Source organism: Agelaius tricolor, unplaced genomic scaffold, assembly GCF_023055355.1.
Source record: "Agelaius tricolor isolate 1412-34295 unplaced genomic scaffold, bAgeTri1.0.p SCAF_22, whole genome shotgun sequence".
NCBI lineage: Eukaryota > Metazoa > Chordata > Aves > Passeriformes > Icteridae > Agelaius > Agelaius tricolor.
Window position 1 is genome coordinate 7,660,648 of NW_027269282.1, and position 20,102 is coordinate 7,680,749.

Consider the following 20,102-nt stretch of genomic DNA (forward strand, 5'->3'; position numbering starts at 1 on the left):
CTGCATTTGCAAATTAGGTGATATACTGACATGTTTTGGGCAAGGTTCCAAGTAAAATGTCATTACCATATGTCCTATCTAAATCTCCATCCAAACAGAGAAAGGTTCAGAAAGGTGGACAACAGGCCTTTAGAATGTAAAAAAAAATATGTTTCTGCATGTGCTGAGCCAAGGTGTTGTGTTTGTTTAGCTATGCTGCAGTTCAAAAATCCATGCTGGGAAAAGTAGCACCTTTATACTGCACAGGGCACCACAGACAGCCACAGCACAGGGCAAAGTAACAGCTCACTTACATGGCATGTCTAATTAGTTCCAGGATTCACTCACAAATGCCAGGGATTTAGTTATTAACATCAGGAAAAGGATGTAGCCCTGAGCAGGCGGCACAGCAAATATATGGGATTTTATCCAGCATTCATATTTGCTAAAAATGTCCCCAGTCTACACACAGGTCCAAGTCTGTGACTCCACAACCAGCCCCAGAAATGTACAGTTAAGAATGTCCCTGACAAGATGAGGCATTTGAGCTGTAGTGGCAGGATTGTTTCTCTGCAGCCATAAGGAACAGACTGGGATCTCAGAAAAAATAAATTAAACCCATTCAAAAAAGTAGGTTAGCTCTTAACCACAAGGCTATTTTAAACAACACTTGCTTGGATGAATACTCTGATTTGACCCAAGAATTGCTCTGCTCACACTGACAATGTAGTGGCATTGGAAGCCAATGTTTACTTAAGTCACAATTGACTATTTACACGAGATTTAACATCTCAAAACCTGTTTACTGGGGACATGTATTCCATTGGAGAATAAGGAAAACAATCTTGTGATCCAAGAAGACTGCAACAAATGAGCACTGCAACATTTCAAATCAGATATGGAAAATAATAAGCTTTTAAATTTTCTTGTCAAATGTACCTTTTTTTTTTTTCCCATTAGAAAATACCTAAGCCAGTAAAAAGCTATTCAGAACTCTGCATCACAGGGATGCTATTAGTGAATCAAGCTTGACCTGTGCAAGGGGAAATTACTTCAGGCTATTGTGAGCTCTCCAGAGTCCACAGCCTGCCCAGGGTTTCTACACCTGCCTTGCTTTGTTTACATCAAACACAACTTGGGTCGAAGCTTGGCAAGGCTAAAAATATTAAGCTCATATTTATACTAGTTATAAATACAGAAAATCTTGATAAGGAAGCATTACCCCACCTTTAATGCCTGTTCCTTAAAGAACTGCAGAGCATAAGCAAATATCTCAAGTGCTTTGACTTTTTTGCCATTTGCTGCTGTCAGGTCTGTCTCCATGGTAAGATTCTGCATGAAAGAAAATAACTGGAAGTTATTAAAAGAAAAAGGCAAACATCAAATTAATTCCCACTGCTTGAGGACAGTGAACTCTTCATTATTCACCTGATTAGGAAAAAGTGACAAAACTATTCTGAAGAGGATTTAACTCATCACTTGAATTTCCTGGATCATGACACTTTGCTGCTTATTTTAGACTTTGTTTTTAAACACTTACCATGCCTACAGATAACTGTAGGCAGAGAAAGAAATGTGGACTAAATATTAAACAACTGCAATAGATACATCTGTAAATAACTGCAATAAAGTTTCAGATGCAAGATACTTAATCCAAGTTAAAAGTATAGATTTTTGGTTTTCCACCAACAGATGAAACCAGAAAGCACCTCAAAACAGAAAGTACTGGCCAATTCCCAAAGCTCTAAAATGGATTAAAGACAAAAACACAATCAGTAGGAATAATGTCAAATTAACAGCCCCACTGGCACTTGCAGTTCTGGCAATGAATTCTGGGTGAATTTTCTTGGCTGCTCTAGAGCTCAGTCTGGCTCTTATATCCCATTCCTGCTGACCAGATTTATTGAACAAACCAACCTTATGCAGACAGGACATGAAGATCTAAGCAAAGCAGATACTGAACTTTAAAGATCTGCAAGGAAGGCTGGCAAGATACAGCTGCCAAATGCAGTGAGAAACAAAAGGAATCATAACGCTAACTGAAGAGTTTAATTTACTCAATTTTACTCTCCAAACGTAGAGATGCTTCACTTCCAGTTGACAAAAATTTAGTAGTGTTCAGAGGAAAACAACTCGAGTAGCAAACACAGTTTTGGTGCTACTTACACCAGTGGTATGCAGCTTCATCTTGAACTTTTCAAAATACAACCAGTGCTTTGATTCAGTGGGATCCAAGTCATGGTAGAAGTCTCTTGCTGCATAGCCAAAGCTATGGAACTTTCTCTCTGGTGTGAGGAGGATTGTGGTCGGGGTCTTCTGGTTGGAAACACCTGGATCTCCACCTTCCCATCGCCTGGCCAAAAAGTGAAACAGCTCCAGTAAGTGATGCTCAGGGTCAGAGCAGCAGGAAAAAACACGTGTATCATGAGAAAAAGCTATGTGGTGGCAAATTACACAGATTGCTTTTCCCTTCAAAGATAGTAATTTCAAACCTTACCATACCAAAAGCAAGCGCATTTATTTTTATTTCCACCTAAGAAAAAAGGAGTGCAATTTTCATTTCAGGTAATTCAACACATTTTTGTGGTTATGTATAATTCTTAAGGACACATCACACTCAGATAAGAACACAGGTTTCCTGAAGTAAGCCATACACAATTAAGGAAACCGTTTTGTACTTAAAATTTCTACCTAAGCCAACACGTGTAATATATATTATAGAGGAAAAAAATAATCAGTAATTATCCAAGAACACTACTAATAAAAACCCAAATATGGCCCTTCCAATTGTGATTCAGACTTCATGAATGGTTACTTGCAAGGGATACTTTTCCCATTTTGAATTAGGGACCTGCTTAAGTCATCTAACATCACCAGGGGGAGGTCGAGTAAATCCCCATTTCTGTCCCAGAACATTCCCTGAAACAAGACAAGCCAGTTCAACCAACATCTGATCATGTGCTTCATTTCCTAGACACCTGAAACTCTGAAGGCATCCATGCCTGCAGATGCTGGGCTCTCTGCACTTCACTTTCTACTCATGCGAAGTTGATGGATTTTGTGTTTCAAATACCCAAAATGCTGTACAAGTTTCAAACTGTCAAAAATGAAGCAGACTTCCCCAACCTCCAAGAATGCTAAAGGCACCAAAATATTTCTGTCACTACTGGTGAATAAAACAATCCTATCTCATCAAGATTGTGAAGGTATTTTTAGGGGATACCCATGAAAGTATTAAGGCAAAGGTAAACTCAAAGCTGCTTTCACAGAACGGATAAGGAAATAAATAAGGAAATAAATAAGAATACTGAATATGGGAACACCCAGCAGCAGGAACTGAAGGGGGGCATGGCAGGACAAAAAGGTCAGACAGTAGAAAGTTGTAGAAACAGCTGTGAGCATTCCTTCTCCATCCCAAAAAAAAAGGCAGAATGGAAGAAACTCACATTACTCTTCCTCCCCCCACCATATACAAGTACTTTCTGTATGAGAAACAAACATTTACCAGAAAACATTTTCTTAAAAAGGCATCAGTGGAAAATCTGTTTATACTCTCAGACATAATCATAACACAGCTCAAACAGGAGCCAAGCTAAGATCACACAGGCAACTGCATTCATTATTAAACTACACGTCAATTGCTTTTTCTAAAGATAGCAAAACGTACTTTCAGAACATACTCCTGCCAAAGCCCTCATTCTGAAGCACAAAAAGTCTGCCTTGCTCTGTGGTAGCTGTTTATGTGACATAGGAAGAGTATGTAGAAAAAATAATTCCCGTTTCACTCAGAAACAGTTGAATCCATTGAACATTAATTGACCTCCAGACCAAGGCAGAAACTGACATGGCAAACTGCAATCTAAGGGGTTGCTACTTGGCAAAGTAACAAGGAATGGGATCTTCTGAAGGGCTGGGACCCCTTCACTTCATTCAACTGGATCAAACTGAGCAAAATCTCTCTTTTTAGCTCAAGCAGCAGAGAACAATACATCAGAACTTCTCTCAGTGCAGAGGACACTTCCACTGCCCTGAAAGCAGAAACAGCATGATGAGGAGTGGAATGATTTCTACATTCATCCACTTGAAAAAACTTCCCTGAATCTGCCCAGTTCCGCTGCTCAGCCCCTGAGCCGTGATCAGCTGGCAAGGGCTCTGCTCCAGGTAATTTCTTCTAACCTGCTGCTAGAAATGCACTTGGTCAACTCCAAAATCTTTGAGTAGGTGTTACAGCAAACATATGGTTCCAATGTGAAGAAGCTGGGATCTCACAGCTCATGAACAGAAAACACTGCTATTCCAGCAGATTGTTAAATCCCACACACCCGCTGCAAGCAGAGAGGAGACAGACTGCTATCGTTTTTGCTTGGAATCATTAATGATTCATTCTGAGTCACTGGTGGGAAATGCCATAAATAGGCTGTGGCTAATAACAATGCTTCTTTGTTTTTCATTATGGCCAGGCACATTTTCTCTTTCCGGAATAAGCACGCTTAAGGTGCAGTTTAAATGAAGACAAATTTATGTTCAATGCTGTGGGATGAAATTTTCAAAGCCACCTGGAGAATTGGATGTTTGCTTCCTGATGAGTTTCTGATGGAAACTGGACACAGTAATTGCCCAGCACCTTCTAAAGCCCCCAGCTTGTATTACTGTTCAGTCACAGAAAGGACAGCAAGGAAAGACAAGGGGAAGCAGGACTCTACCATCTGCAATCAGAGATTTAGAAATACTCCTGTGTGATGTTTTTCTAGAGAGAAGCAGATGCTAAAGCATGGGAATGGTAATTCCTGGCTGAACACTCTTGCCAGGTGGAGCCCTGACCTCCCTCCAGCTACAGGAGGATTTGTCAGTAGGACTAGGACTGCAATGCTTTAGTTTGCAGTTTCCTTTCATGGTTCCAATACAGGCAAAATAATGGTAAAAATCAGGAAAAGTAAAAAGGAAATGCCTATCAAAAGCATAAACCTATACAAGCCAGAACTGCTATAAATACATGTGGGAGATATTTTTGCAGTGCAGAATCACAGTTTAAAAAACTATTCAAAGAGAACCAAGATAGATTTCTTTCAAATGCAGACATATGAGTTCCTAGGATGATATAAAGTGAAGTATCTGAACAGAAATATAAACAACATAGACCTGTTTATAACCACAGAGCATCTAACTGTACACTAGAAGTGAAAATAGAGACAGGAGAGTCAGTGAGGAAGGAAGGACGAGGTTATACAAAGGTTAGAGAAATGCCTTCAATCTGGCTAAGGCAGACCAAACAGGGACCTGTGCAAAGTGATGGGAATTTGATCCAGAGCTGCAGCACCACAGCCAAGGAAATGAAACACTGGGGTCATCAAAATGCAGCTGAATGCCACCAGCAGTATGTATGCAGAAAAAAGGCAGGTGTGTGCCTCCCAATTAATTACAGTCAAACAGGGAAGAGAGGGAAAGGGGAACAACCTAAAGTTGCACTGAAAAGAGACCACATTCTCCCTCCTTCCAAAGACAGACTGCCATTTGTTTCATAGCCACATGCATTTCTTCAATTATTTCCATTTGTGAAATACTCCCATTCAGCTATCTAGCCAGTAGCCAAAACATCTGTAACTTCATGTAAGTGCACATAACTCAAGAGGAGTTTTTCAGAACTGTGCAATATCTCATGTATTCCCTCCAAATGAGATGTTATTAACTCATTCTACAGCAGCAAATTTTCCATGTGGCTCTGGCACTGCCCAGCCCACTGAAGTGCTGAGCTCATGGCCAGGCAGCTCAGATGCCTTTCCCCCAGTCTCAAATTATGCTGCAGACAGCAGTCATTGTAACACATTCCCTCTGCAAAAAGAACCTGAACCACAGCTACCTGTAACAGAAGCTGGGGGCAACTATCAAGAGTTGTCAGAACTACCTAAACTGATAAAACAGTAACCAATGTTTTGCAATCAAAGTGAAGTCATTCACTGAACATTTACAAACCCACACCCAACTCCAAACACGCTGAGATGAGTGAGGCCACTCATACATTTAAAGATAAATATATGCTGAAAGAACTTTGTTCAGTCAATGCTTATAAACTCTTTTTTTTTTTTAGCACTGGGCATCACAGCAAATAAACACACAGTTAAAAATGTGACTTTGTTTGCTTCCTAATTACACAACAAGAATCATGGCACTGCTGGCACTACACTCAAACCTGGAGCTAAAGCACTGTGTGTTCACTCTTTTCCAAAGTAGGACCTTCTAAATAAACCCATCTTACCCTTTTGGAGAAAAGCAGCTTTGTTAAAAGGCAGTCAGAAACCTAAGTATCTGGAAAGAATCAACACTAAGGAGGGAAGGTGGAAAAAATGTTAGGAAGTAGAGAGGACCATGCATCACTGGTATGCTTTATTTTAATGTAAACATTCTCGAGTGCCTGTGGGAAGCTACATTTACTCTGCTGAAATATTTGTAAGTTATCCTGCATGTAAGCCTCATTATATACAGCCCTTAATACCTTCTGAACTACTGCAGACTTACCTTAATGAACATACCATTCTTTTGAATGGTTGAATTCATGATTGAATTTCATCATTTCATGAGTATTAATACATAAATATATATAAAAATATTACATATATTATTTAGTAAGTCTGTTTCAATTATTTCTTGCAAAAATTCTTTCCAGATGGAAGTATCTATTAAAAAAATTAAAATAATTCTTGGTATTAAAATATTTGCCATTGTTTGAAATACCTGTTGGAAATACGAATACACCCCCCGGAAAAAAAAAGTTCCTCCCCTCTGGTTGGAAACACATGAAGTAATTTATTTCATTTCTTTCAACTTCAGTATCTCACATCACAGCTACCTAGCTCTGAAATCACAGTCATGCTGCCATTACTGCATAAGGAGGAAAATGTCGTGTTTTGAACCACAAGTAGCAAAATGTCAGCTGAGATCTGGAATATAATCTCAGCACCTGGATTTCAGTGTCCCAGTGACTGACAGCAGGAAGCCTGGCAAGGAGAAGGGATTTCCCCAGGGAAGGAGAATCTAATCCATATTGTGAATCCAGCAGCAAAACCAGGTCCTAAGGTAAAACTTGAGTCCAAGGCACCTCAAGGACCTCCCCAGAAACAGCAGTGATTCCACACAGTAAAACCTCCAGCATTTACAGGAACAACACAGAGTTGTTCTAAACACAATTTCAGCTCAGATATAGCTTAGAGATGTTTTCTCTCATTCCATCAAACTTCTTTAAGGACTTTAATCAATTACTTGCTGCCAAAGAGAATAGGAACTGATAAACACGGGTTCCAGCCTGCCCACCCTGAGAGCTGGCTGAGGCAGCAACACCGGGTGTGTCCTTTGACTTCAGCCTTGTGCATCTTCCTCTGCTGCTCAGAGAGCAAGAGACGGCTGAAATGCAGAGAGATCTGGAAAGCATTACTTGTCCATCCTGCAAAAGGTAGGTAGCTTTGCAACTGGATGGCAGAATACCATTTCTAAATTGACTTTCCTTTAAAGCACTTTAAATCCCTCAGCTGCGTTAGTTTGCAGCCATACACAAACCAACTGTGCAGGCTGACTGCACAATCAATAGTGTCTGCTGAGATTTAGGGAGCTGCATTCAGCTACCACCTCTGCTTAGAAAAAATGCAGTATATCACACTGGACTGCAGCAAATTAGGCTTTTTGACCTTTTGTTCTCTGCATTACAGCACAGTACCTACTTCTGCAACAGCAGCAGCATTTACAAGAACAGCTATGGTTGAGCTTTCCATGTGTAATTTTTTATGTTTAAAATTATCTACATCTTGCTCTCATTAGAATATGGTCATTTTAAATATACTATGATAAGAATTAAATATGTTTTAAGTTATAAATAAATTTTTTAAAATACTATAAAATATTATAGCAATGGTTTGTAGGGCAAACATCTCACATAGCTGCCATAACAGTTTTTGCATTTGTGATTGCATAGAGTTATACTGTGCTGAATTAATCAAGAAATAAAAGAATAAAAGAAATTCCCTACATCACAGCAGCTAAAGTCTCTCTCCTTTACATACAGATAACACAGACAGATTTCACACATCAAACCTTCATTTTCACATTCATGCCTTTTGATTGCTTATTACCCATTATCAATGGATCATTATCATAGGGTTTGATTTGATTTAATTTGATTCAGATTTAATACCACAAAACTTAAATCAGCCAAACAAACTCCCAGTGCTAGTAACCAGGTGGTGTACACCCAACTATACACAGTGAGATTCCAGGGGATGGGCACCTCCTGGATGCCATGACCCTTGGAAAATCAGTGTCTGAGACAACGGCATCCTGACTGACTTATTAACTCTGCTCCCTGAATAATTCTCAATACTCAGATTCCTCCTTCTATTCTATCATCTTGTAACCTTAGCAAAACAAGAAAGGGGATGTGCTCCCATGGACTGCTAAAGCAAATCAGAATACAATAAGATGCAACAAAAAGTCATAACCATGAGAAATCTGCACACTGTGATAATGCCAGACAAATCCAGACACCTCAGGCTCCTGTAGAAAATATCTATGGCTACTGCAGGCAACCCATGTTCTCAGAGTCACAAACCAAATGCTGCATTGCAGCCCTTACCTCATTACATGAATACATTCTGGCTCCTTGGTGAAGCTGTAGGCGTAGCCACTGGAAGTTGTGCCAAAATCAATAGCCACAACAACAAGAAATAACTGTTCTACAGCATCGTCTGCATCAGAGTCCTTCTGTTAAACAGCAGAAGTAAAACAGACACAGTCACTGATCACAATCATTGTAACCTGTCAAGTTTTGCTCTGCAAGACTTGAATATCTCTCCAGTGAAAATGGGGACCTCCCTGTATTTGCCTTTGTTGACCAAAGTTGATATCAGAAGGCTGCACATTCCAATGGAATTGGAAATTCAATACATGACTCAACATAGATGTTAGAGCCTTTTATACATCAAAGCTTCCTTCATGCTCATTTTTGGAATATTTCTTATCCTGTATTATTAAAACTTAGGGGTTTGGGGCTAGTTTGGTTGGTTTTTTCCTTAAACTGATCAGCTGAAGGGTTTGTCCATCAATGTGATATATTTGGGATTTACCTGGTGGTTTTAGGAGTTAACTATATCATAAGTATGAACATGAAATACTATTACCATTCAGAAATAACAGAGACAAACCCACCCAAAACACAGCAATAAGGTTTACACCCCATGTTACAAAGCAGAATTTATATAACACTTATTTAGCCAGCACTCCATGCTGCACTCCTCCTGCCTGTGCTGGGATGTGGGAAGCTGTTCAGCTGCTCATGATGAATCTGAATCCTTCTCCTGCCTTCCACCTGTAATCCTGCAATCCCTGAAAAGCACAGGCAAGGGCAGTATGCTCCAGACCCTTCACCAGCCTTGCTGCCCTAAATCCACCAGGACTGCTCAGCCTGTACTCCCAGAAACACTTGGAAGCAAGTGATGTTACCATTCACAGGCCAGCTGCCTCATGGCCTCACTCCATGGGCAGTGTTCCACCACAGATCTCTGTTAATTCCACACCTCCCACTTCCTGCACATTCCTGTTGTATCCCTACATTTTCCAAGATCTCTCCATACACCTGGCTACTTGAAATGGAGAAACAAGAGCAACAAGTTTTGGTCTCCAATCATAAAAGGCTTGCTTGGATTCTCCTAAAAAAAGTTTTCCAACTAGGACAGTGTCTTCCTCAAAGAATTTAAGGGGCAAATCTAACTGAAATATGATGCAATTCATCAGTATGACAGAAGTAAAAGAGGAATTTCAAGAGTATCTAGAGAAAGAAGGCAATAAGAGCCAAAAACTATGGGAAAGAGCACTGGAAATCCTGAAGATGAGTTTTTGTACAATTCTGAACTTGAATCAGAAAGCTCAGGCAGTGTTCCACCATGGGCTGACAAGGATAAAATTGTGCTCTGAACACAATCCCTTGCACAATAACTTGAAACACACTGCATGTACTGTGTTACAAATCATACAAGTGGTCTTAAAAAAGGGTGGGAGTTAGTTTTATTAGGAGTTTATCAACAAAATTAGCATGATGTACAAGAGATTAAAACACACTATCTATGGAACATGCTCTTGGTTCTAAAAGCTTACAGAAGTGGCTATTTTCCTTAAGAAATAAAACCAGTTACTTCTGTTTTGAGCTTCTACCTCTCTCTCCCTCTCTTTGGGCAGATTCTTTTCTCTGAGAATTTAGGTTTTACTGTTTGAGTACCATATAGATCTTTTTTTCTGAAAGGAAGAAGACTTTTCAGAGGTTGTCTAAACAAATCAGTGATAAAGACAGGGACAGACCTGGGGAACCCTGAGGATCAAGAAGCCCCTGTATTTGATACAAAAATAGGCAGGAACATGTCTATGAGTTTAGCAAATGAAAAACAGCAAAACAGCAGCCCAATGAAAGGAATCAGAGCTCTGTCAACAACTACAGTGTGACCAAAATCTCACCTAATACTATGGATAGCATAAAGAGGATCAGTATGGAGGAAATGACAACTCTAAAGAAATGATGTCCCACTAAACAGGCAGGAGAAGGTAATGTAAGCATGCAGTGTAAGTAAGAGTGCATTTCTTACCACAATGTGTGATGGAGACAGTGGAGTTATTCCAGGGTCTCCCAAGCTTTTGGCTGGTGATGAGTAAGCAGATGTGGAAACTGCATCTAAAAGGAAACAAACACCCATCAGTGTCAGCAAGCAGAATGAGTAAATACAACAGTTACTTTGCATACTGCTAAACTGTTTTCCAGTTGTAAAGAATCTGCTAAAATACAAAGCAAATTCCATAGCTGCCATCCAAAAGATGTTTTGCCTTTAAAACATGCTAAGACACAACTGTTGTTTTGGTTTTAAAATGTCTGTCTGACCTTCATGACTATTACCATTCTTTTATTACATTGTCATGTACAATCTTAAAAGTCTTCCTAAACATATTCAAAAATCATAGCTGGTACAAGCAGCTTGAGCACCACACACTGCCTAGGATTTAAATGCATGAATGCAGAAAATAAACACAAGCTGTGAGATCCAAAAAGGCAGACCCATTTACAAGAAAAAGAGGAGCTGAGAGCAACTGGAGAAAGCAGGAACAGTAAGCTGCAATTCGTCCATCCTGAGCCTTTATTCTGAAACTTTCCGAATACTGTCTCTGTTTTTATCCCTCACTACACTCTGCACTAGAACATCCTGCAGCTGTTAATACTACTGCAGGACAGAATCCAGCTGGGAAAAAGGAAAGCATTATTAACAAGTCATCAAAGAAATATTTCTACCCAGCACACAGTACTAAAACTTCACTTAAAGGCACAGACCAAACGAGTAACAAATACTGTAATGCGCTAATTTTATTTTTCATTCTTTCATTTACATTGTTGATGACAGAAAAGGAAATGGCTTAAAACAAATTAAGCTTAGATGGATTTATATATAATCTGAAGAATACAATAGTTTATCAAAATAGAATGTTGAAAAGGTACCACACAGCCTGTCCATGCTCATACCCCTGTGCTCCAAAATTTAAGCCCTAAGTGCTCACTGAATTCTCTTCCACAGAATACAAGCTGCAATTAGATGTAAAGCAGAATGATGTAATAGGCCTCTGAACATGAATAATAATAATTAAATAATAAGTAATACATTTCAATGTATTTTTATCACCTACTTGGATGCATCACACATTTATTCATAGCATGTAATTCCTAGACACAACTGACAACTCAGAGCATCACTCCAAGATGACACTGGCTCTCCAAGACCTCAGAATTACATAGGGAAAAATGGCAATCAAATATGCCTTGTTTCCCAGGGAAGACTTAAAAACCCTGCAGTGGGCAAGTAGGAGGGAATTTGCCTGCAGGGAAAAAAATCTTCCTCCAAATCTTAATTTTGCTCTTGAAACTTCATTTATTTCTTGAAGTTATAACATGCATGTTCAGCCTGATTTTCAGAAGCATTTGCAGAAGCACAGTATTTGCATTTTCTACACAAATTCTCCGGGAATATATTAAGTTACTCCTCTTGCAGTGAAGTACAAAAAGTCACAGGCCAAATGTGACAAGCACAGAATCTGCTCGGTTCATTAAGACATCTTTGGAACAGATGCTGTTATCAGCCTCCTTTGTGCCATTTTTACCTCTTAATTTTTCCACCAGCAATATGGTATTTATTTTAGAATTGAAAAACAGTATCTCAACACAGAAAAAAAAATAATTAAATAACTAACAAAATATATTCCTTGCATCCTGCTGTAATTCCTGGCTGGACCTGAACTATACTTCCTGAGCAGACCAAGACACTGCAACACTGACTCAACATCTCTGGAAACCTGTACTTTACCCACAATTAGGATGCTGATTTCAAGCACAAAGTGCAGACAGCAATCCATGAGTTTTCAGTGTTTCACTTTGCCACTTTCTGGTTACCTGTTTCGGCACTCATGTTTCACAGGTGTGCTGGGGCAGGTCCAGAGGAGGCCACAGAGATGATCACAGGGCTGGAGCACCCCTGCTGTGGAGACAGGCTGGGAGAGAAGGCTCCAGGGAGACCTCAGAGCACCTTCCAGTACCTAAAGGGGGCCTACAAAAGAGCCAGAGAGGGACATTTTACAAGGGCAGGCAATGACAGGACAAAGGGTAAAAATGAAAAAAGGGTAGATTTCTATCAGGACATGATTTAGACATTCAGACACCAGGGTGAAATTCTTTACTGTGACACTGGAGAGGCACTGGCACAGGTTGGCCAGAGAAGCTGTGGCTGCCCCACCCCTGCAAGGGCTCAAAGCCAGGCTGGACAGGGCTTGGAGCAACCTGGTCCAGGGGAAAGCGTCCCTGCCCACGGCAGGGGATGAAACAAGGTCATTTTCAAGGTCCTTTCAAACCTCCCAAACTATGTTTCTAAGATGCATTTTCCAACCTGTCTTCAGCTATCAGCCTTGAAAAGTTATTTTTATCTCTGTGAGCAACTCGGAAAATTCTGTGTGACAGGATACACATTTTTGTATCTCAGAGAGCAGTGAATAAATATCCAGAGCAATACTGATATCCATCCAGTGAAACCACTAACTTGAATGGTGTCCTACCAACAATTAATTCTAGATAATTAATAAAAAAGACCCTTCCAAACCCATGACCATCCTGCACTGCCTTCATGGCTCCTCCTGCAAATACCCAGCTAAATAAAATAATTCTACAATGCATCCTGGATCTAATGCCAAAACTTCTCAACAGGTAGTGAAACGACTGCTAAAAGCAAATGAAATTAGGATATTTATAACATTATACTATCTACCCCATCTGAACTGCAAGGTGTTAAAATATATTTGTCTATGTGGGAGCTTTCGTATCTTGTTGAGTTAGTGTTTCCATGGTGAAAAAAATGTGCATGTGTAACAATTTTTACAGCTGTGTTCTGAAGAACAGTAAATGCATGGATATTCCAGGATATTTAAAAATCCCTTATCTCTAAAGCACTGTGATTGGTTGATCTAACAGAAACAAAAGCATCTGTTCCAAGCCAGAAAATGGGAAAAGGGTTCCAAGGAACCTGATTTGCAATCATGAAACTGAAAAATGATGCCTAGACTGTCCTGGATAGGATCAGGGTATTTGGAACAGTTCTTAGAATCAGAATGAATTTTTATGGCTTCTGCAACAAAAAAAACCATAATCAAGTAATGTTCTACATAGCTCAAGTTCCAGCTTTATCTCCATGTTTACTAAGGATCTTTATCTCTGTCAAACTACATGCTATGACAAAAACACAGCTAAACAGTATGCACTAAATAAACACTTAAATTCTTGCCAATTTACACACCAAATTAAACTGAGGAATCTGATTTAGAATCCAAATTAAGTAAGTCCTCAAACAAACCAGTATTTAAAATAATCTTTCTCTAAATATGATGCAAACTTCTTGAATAAAAATTCTTATATTTACTTTGATATGAATATTAACCTGGGTTCAGGAAATTTCAATAAATGTGTATAGGCTAAATTTGAGCACATCAGGATTTCTGACTTAAGTCCTAACCTAACCAATTGGCAAAGAACACCTTGTGCATTTTTAAGGTGATCAGAAGTTGAAGGGAAAACACAGAAGGCTCCCATTTCCAGGCAGATTCCCAAACCATTACAGAATTAGCAAAATTATGAGATCAGAAGATATTGTATTAATAATGAAATCATGTCCATTATCACATTAGCTCCAATTGCTGGTTTAGCAGACTTAATTTAAATTAATCCTTCTTTTCATCTGAACAGATGCAAGAGTTTATTTTCTGTGGTTTCCTGCAATGCCTAATCTGTTTAGCTCTTTCTGTTTCTCAGTAAATTATCAGCAACATTGTAGATTTTGACAAAATGCAATGAAGGATTAACCTTTAAGTGTCAAAGAATGCAGACTAAAAGCAAAGTCCAGAACATTTATATAAACTTTGCTGATGCAGTGTGGATATTTCACTGATTGCGTGTTCAGCTGAATCTGATTTTCTGACAGATCTGGAGAGCAGGACCATGCTCATTATTTAATTAGAGAAATCAGTTAATGGCAGCTGGAAGGCCATCAGTCCGTTCTGAATTTTTGATAGCCCCTGCCACACATTCCTATTCCTATAGGACTGGAGAAATGAACTTTAGGGAACTACTAAAAAAGCCAGACATGGACCAACTCAGTCCCAGATAATCAGTTTCAAGCCAGATGCTAAAGAAGGGTGACTGCTGGACCTCCCAGCCACAAGCCACTAAGGTGGTACTCAAACAAAAAAAAAAATGCAGCAGCCACACAAAATCTTCTCTTTTCTGTTCAACTTTTCACCTGTATATAATTCAGCCACATAAAGCATCAGTAAAATTTTCTGCTTCACATATTATGGACCTTGTTGATTTCCCCAGTGAAGCAGATGCCAGAGCAGTGGATTCTGTCTAACCCAGGTGCCACAAGCAATGGATAAGCTAAAGGGGGCTTTGTCAGCAGGTAGAATTTAACAGAACAACTAAATCAGGAACCTGGGAATCAGGGTGTGGGGCTGTGCAGCACAATGCCCAGAAATGCTGTCACACCAGGGAAGGGGGGACATTTCTGAATGTGCCTCGTGTCACCAGTTCTGTGTATGGAGAAGAAACAACTTTTTAAAAAAGAAGAAATAAGGATTCAAGCCCCAAGCCTGCAATTTCAGGCATATTCTGCACTATTTTGGAGTGATGGCTACAAAAGCAAAGGCTTCACCAGAGAAATTGCACTTTCCAAACCTTCTCAGACCTCAGTCCCATGTGACTGGATCTCTCTCCTAAAGCAGTTTCACAAAGCAAAGAACAAGCAAAGGACCATCACTATGGTATCACCGCTGTAAGAACGTGCCTGAACACCAGGGTGTCTTATATCCCAATCAACACAAGTTAATTCCTATTTCTATCCTGACTGAGTGGCCACAAACCCAACACAAACTCTTCCCAGAATTTTCTGAATCAACAACAGGATCAATACCATTCCCCATTTCAGATCAGAGTTCCAGTATCTCAGTGAGTGCTTTCACAATAAAGACATCAGTGAGTCCCAGCACAGCATTTTCCAGGCTCTCCCAAGCTCCCAGCTGAGAGTGGCTGCAGGACACCACCCTGGCTCAAAAGGAAAGCTGCAGTAACTCTTTTTGATTTGTGTAATGCACATCCACTGCTCCAAATGCCAAATCATCCCAGCACTCAGCTATTTGCAGGCTGCTGGACCAGGTGCACAGGGGAAGTTGGAATGCATTAGACCTACTAAAAATGTCACTATTTTTGTGGCTCCAATAAATCCATGTTAACTGAATTCACCATGAACACGCTGGACATGTCACAAATCAAACATTGCACCTATCTCGTGGCCCTTTGTCTGGAATTTCCAGCCATCCAGCATGTGGTAAAGGTGACTGCTGCTGTGTGTACATACACTGCTCTGCTCTCAGTCAGGCTGTGGGGAATACCAGTCTCAGCCAAATTCTTTCTTTCCCATTCAGGCACTATATCTGGATTTAAAATTTAGGAAAAAAGAAGGGAAATAAAAAGGAAAAAGAAGGATGTACTGAGCCAAACGTGGCTATAAGTAGCCAACAGGCAACAAAAGAATGGAATAAACTCATTATTTTTCATTCAAAAGATTATAACCTTTTGAGTATCAAAATAATTTTGACCCAAGCAAATCTTCCTAATGATTTTTGCACAAGAAAATAAGGGTTTACTATATTGCTATTAGCTGGCAACTGCTGCACTGATGAAGAAAACCTTATTCAGCTTTTCCTATTGCTGAGATTTTCCTTTGCATTAAGCACAAAATGTCAGAGCATCCAAATGCAATGTGACAACCTAGAGCATTTTACTGTAAATACAAAGATGGCCTTTTAAAATAATTACGGAACAATAAAAAAAGAGATGGAGAGAAGCAAATAAAAAAATCTTAAAATATCCTTATGCATAATAAAAAGATCCCATATTTCATAGCAGAAGTAAGAACCTTCTGTTCCTACTGAAAGCAATGGCACCACTGTTATGACCATCAATGGAATTAGAGTTCTTTGTTTTAAAATGCCAGTAGGCATCCAGCTGGTTTGCTGAAGACTGCAATACACTTCTCTTCCATGAATACAGTCATAGCTAATCTGATACAAATCCAAGTTTCCTGATACCCTTTCATAATATCTAGTCCCCCAAAGAACTGGAATTCATTGCACTGATACCAATTAGAGCACAAGGATTTCCTAAGTAACAAAAAAAAAAAAATTCCCAATACTTGGTACAGAATTCTAAAAATAAGACATGTTTGTCATTACAACTTTGACCTTTTCCATTTATTGCTTCTACATTGTCTCCCATCACAATTATGCTTTGACTAGAGGAATTACATTTCTACCACACTATGAATGCTTTCTAAGGTAATTTTAAGATTTTACCATTATTGTTAAGAGTATCAAAAACCAACCCCAGTTTCATCCCATCACTCACTCTGTTGCCAAAATTCATTTTCCTGAGCCTTGGCAGCAAAGGGAGACCAAAAGACGCCACCAATTTTCTGTGAACTTAATTTGAGATGAAAGAAACACGCAAGAACTCGCAATAACCTTCTGAAAATGCCACATGGGTTATGTTCACTCCTCCTCCATTTGACAGGACATAGGCTAAAATACTTTACTTACAATTCAACTGATCTCTCTAATGCTTGGTAAGATGGACTAAAGCTGAGCAGTCACACTCACTGGGTGTGTGGTGCCCCAGGAGCTCCTCACCAACAGCTGTGTCCTTAGGCTGCCCTCAACTCAAACCCTTTCACCATCCACACTGCAAGGTCTCAAATCCAGCCCCACCCTGAATGGCCTGAGAGTTTTCCAGCTTCTGTGACCAGCCAGCTCCCTTCTCCCTCCCATTCCTTCCCCACCCCGTGATGGGACTGCAGTGTGCTCAAAGCCTGCTCATGCCCCAGAGCCTGGGGTTAGAGGAACCCACCAGCAGTGCCCTGCAGTGATCCTTTCTTCCCACATCCCAGCTCTTCCACGGCCGTGCACTACTGCCAGAGTAGTGAGACACAATTCTGTGTCTCACAATTCTGATATTGGTTTACCTGCTGCAAGAGGCAGCAGGTATTATGTTGTGATAAGGGTGGGTTAACAACAGATCTGGCAGCTCAGAGTGGTAAAAGACAATTCTCCATGATTTCCCTAAATATTCCCTAACACAATTCTCTAAGAGACACCTCCAGTGCACGCTAACTAAACTTCTCTCCCTTCAACAAGCTCTTCTTTGAACTTGCTTCCTTCACACTTCCTGGCACCATTTGCCTCTGAGCAAGCACTGCCTTCCTATATCTCTCACCTCCTCCCTCGCTGCTTCCAGGAACAGGTAAGGAACAGAAAACAAACCCCAAGATGTACAGAACTTAAATGGAAAGATACCCTCCTGGAAAAGGTTTCCTGCTGCTTCTCCTCCATCATCATGTCTGTCCTCTACCTCCTCCACTGCAAGGTTGTCAGGGATGGCACTACTAAGATTATGCTCCAATTCCCAGGACCATGCTCATAAAACAGAACATTTGTGCTGTTAATCACTCTCTTTGAGAAAATCACCATTTCCCAGCTCAACTGGACTGGTTCACTGCTTTTTCTTTTTAAAAAACAAGATCAAAATATTACAGTTATAAACATGTTTTACCACAAGTTTCTGTTTAAGAACCACGTCAAGATGCAATTGTATCCTGAAAAGAATGCAATCCTACCTTTCTCAACCAAGATATTCAAAGAATCACTGTTCACCTTTTCAGACTGTGCATCCAGCACACAGGAATAAGAACATTTTGGGAGGCATTTGTTCACTTGGAAGGCAAAAGGTTATTTAGTTTTCAAGCATTCCTAGATTCAGGAACAACATCTCGCCATGCATCAAGCTGGATGAATGTAGTGACACCTTTTTCTTAAAACATGAATTGGGAAAAAAATTTGAATATGTTTGTCTTCATTTTGACAATCTTCTGGAAGGCTTAACATGATTCACACATTTACAGAGCCTTGACAAGAGAAAACCAACCACTCTCATCAATCCACAGGGGAAAAAAAAGGATGAGCAGGGGGCAGGGTAAAAAGAAAAGCCAAACTAGAATAGCCATTACTTATAGTAGTCAGCATGAGTGATGCTGTATATAAATTCCTTCATATTCTTCAAGGCTATTAAACCAAATTTTGTTCAAAGATGGAAAAATAAAGGAACAGTAACTATGACAAAATGTCAAATATAGGTATCACATTTGAAAAGTCATTAGCAAAGTGAAACCATAGTCCATGGCTATTGATTTATCTTCTGAGCAATATTTCATTGCTGTATCAAAAACCAGATTTTCTTTCTTTTTATTTGATGGTCTCAAAACCACAAAATTAGCAGGCTTAAAGAAAAGCTCAAAGAAAAAAATACTTTATGAGAAAAGAAGAAATTACCTGATAGAGTATTTGCAGAGTAGATCACAAAATCACGGGGTCACCAACCAAAATCCACTTCCAGAGGTTTCTGTGCTAACACCCATCAGGGTTACCTTCAAGTGCCATGACAGTGCATGCACAGACCACAGTGACCAGCCAGAAAACCCACTGCAAATTTACACTGTCACGGTGACAAGCCCCTGGCACAACCTTCAAAGGAGTTCCTGTGGCTAAAATCGTAACAGGAGTGTAGCTGAGTAAGCAAGAGAGCTCCTAGAAAAGGTTGATTTTTGAATGCAGCACTTCCACAGTGCCAGTACTGAACGCTGCTCTAAGTGGCATGCCCTGCCGTTCTGATTACTGTGAGTGCTCTGCTCAGGTATCCATGGAAACTTGAGAAATAGATGTTAAATTTGTTGGATCTGTTTGGCATCAGGGAATGGGACTAGTTGCCAGTCAGCCCAGTCTAATCACAGGTATTCTGATCTTTAATCATGGAGAAGGCATCAAGAGTCCTCAAATGATGGTGAAACTGGCCAAATGGTCACATTTCCCAAACAATGACAAAAGGAGGGGGCAAGGATGCACTGAGGAACTGTTATTTTAATGGTGTTATCATCTCTTGAGCAAGAAAAATATCCCAATCCCTGTAAGGAGGAAAGACACACCCAAATATTCACTCTTCCAATCTCACAGGGAACAGGAAAAAAAAAAGAAAGCATGGATACAAATGCACAGAACCTTGCAGGGACAGGTGGACATAGAGTAATACTCAGGACTGTAAAGCCCTTTGAGAGAAACTGCTTCAACCCTAGAGACTGGTCCTGAATAGCACTGAGAACTAGGGATGTATCCAGAAATGGACAAACTGAAGTTGTGTTCCCAGATCATTGCCTCTGGGGGAAGGAAGTAGCAAAGGGAGAATAGTTTATCTCTGCTTCCTGGCCCAAGGAAACTAGTGCAGGTTGGACAGGCTCCTGCAATAGGAACTGATTTTCTTCAGAGAGAGAATGGGGATTAACTCCCTCAGATGACATGGAATTGCTATAATTGAACTGCATTCAAATCCACACTTTTCTGGACTCCAACTGGCAATGATTACTAGAAATCCCTCTCAATATTCCTCAGAAACTGCCTCTGCAGAGCACAGCCTG

The 20,102-nt window shown here is 40.0% G+C and overlaps 1 protein-coding gene across 2 annotated transcripts in view; it reads right to left on the minus strand.

Moving 5' to 3' along the window:
- HSPA12A (heat shock protein family A (Hsp70) member 12A) overlaps window positions 1-20,102 on the minus strand; it is a 53,330-nt gene that overhangs the window by 28,821 nt on the left and 4,407 nt on the right. Inside the window, exons 1-6 of one of the 2 annotated variants that reach the window (XM_071446440.1) lie at window positions 18,967-19,292; window positions 12,440-12,593; window positions 10,596-10,681; window positions 8,597-8,724; window positions 2,146-2,332; window positions 1,207-1,311 (exon numbers count right to left, since the gene is read on the minus strand). In XM_071446440.1, coding sequence (XP_071302541.1) covers window positions 1,207-1,311; window positions 2,146-2,332; window positions 8,597-8,724; window positions 10,596-10,681; window positions 12,440-12,455 — 522 coding nt within the window. In that variant the 5' untranslated portion in view covers window positions 12,456-12,593; window positions 18,967-19,292. Of the gene's footprint in view, window positions 1-1,206; window positions 1,312-2,145; window positions 2,333-8,596; window positions 8,725-10,595; window positions 10,682-12,439; window positions 12,594-18,966; window positions 19,293-20,102 lie in introns of those variants that run through there. The other variant, XM_071446439.1, reaches the window with a different exon arrangement.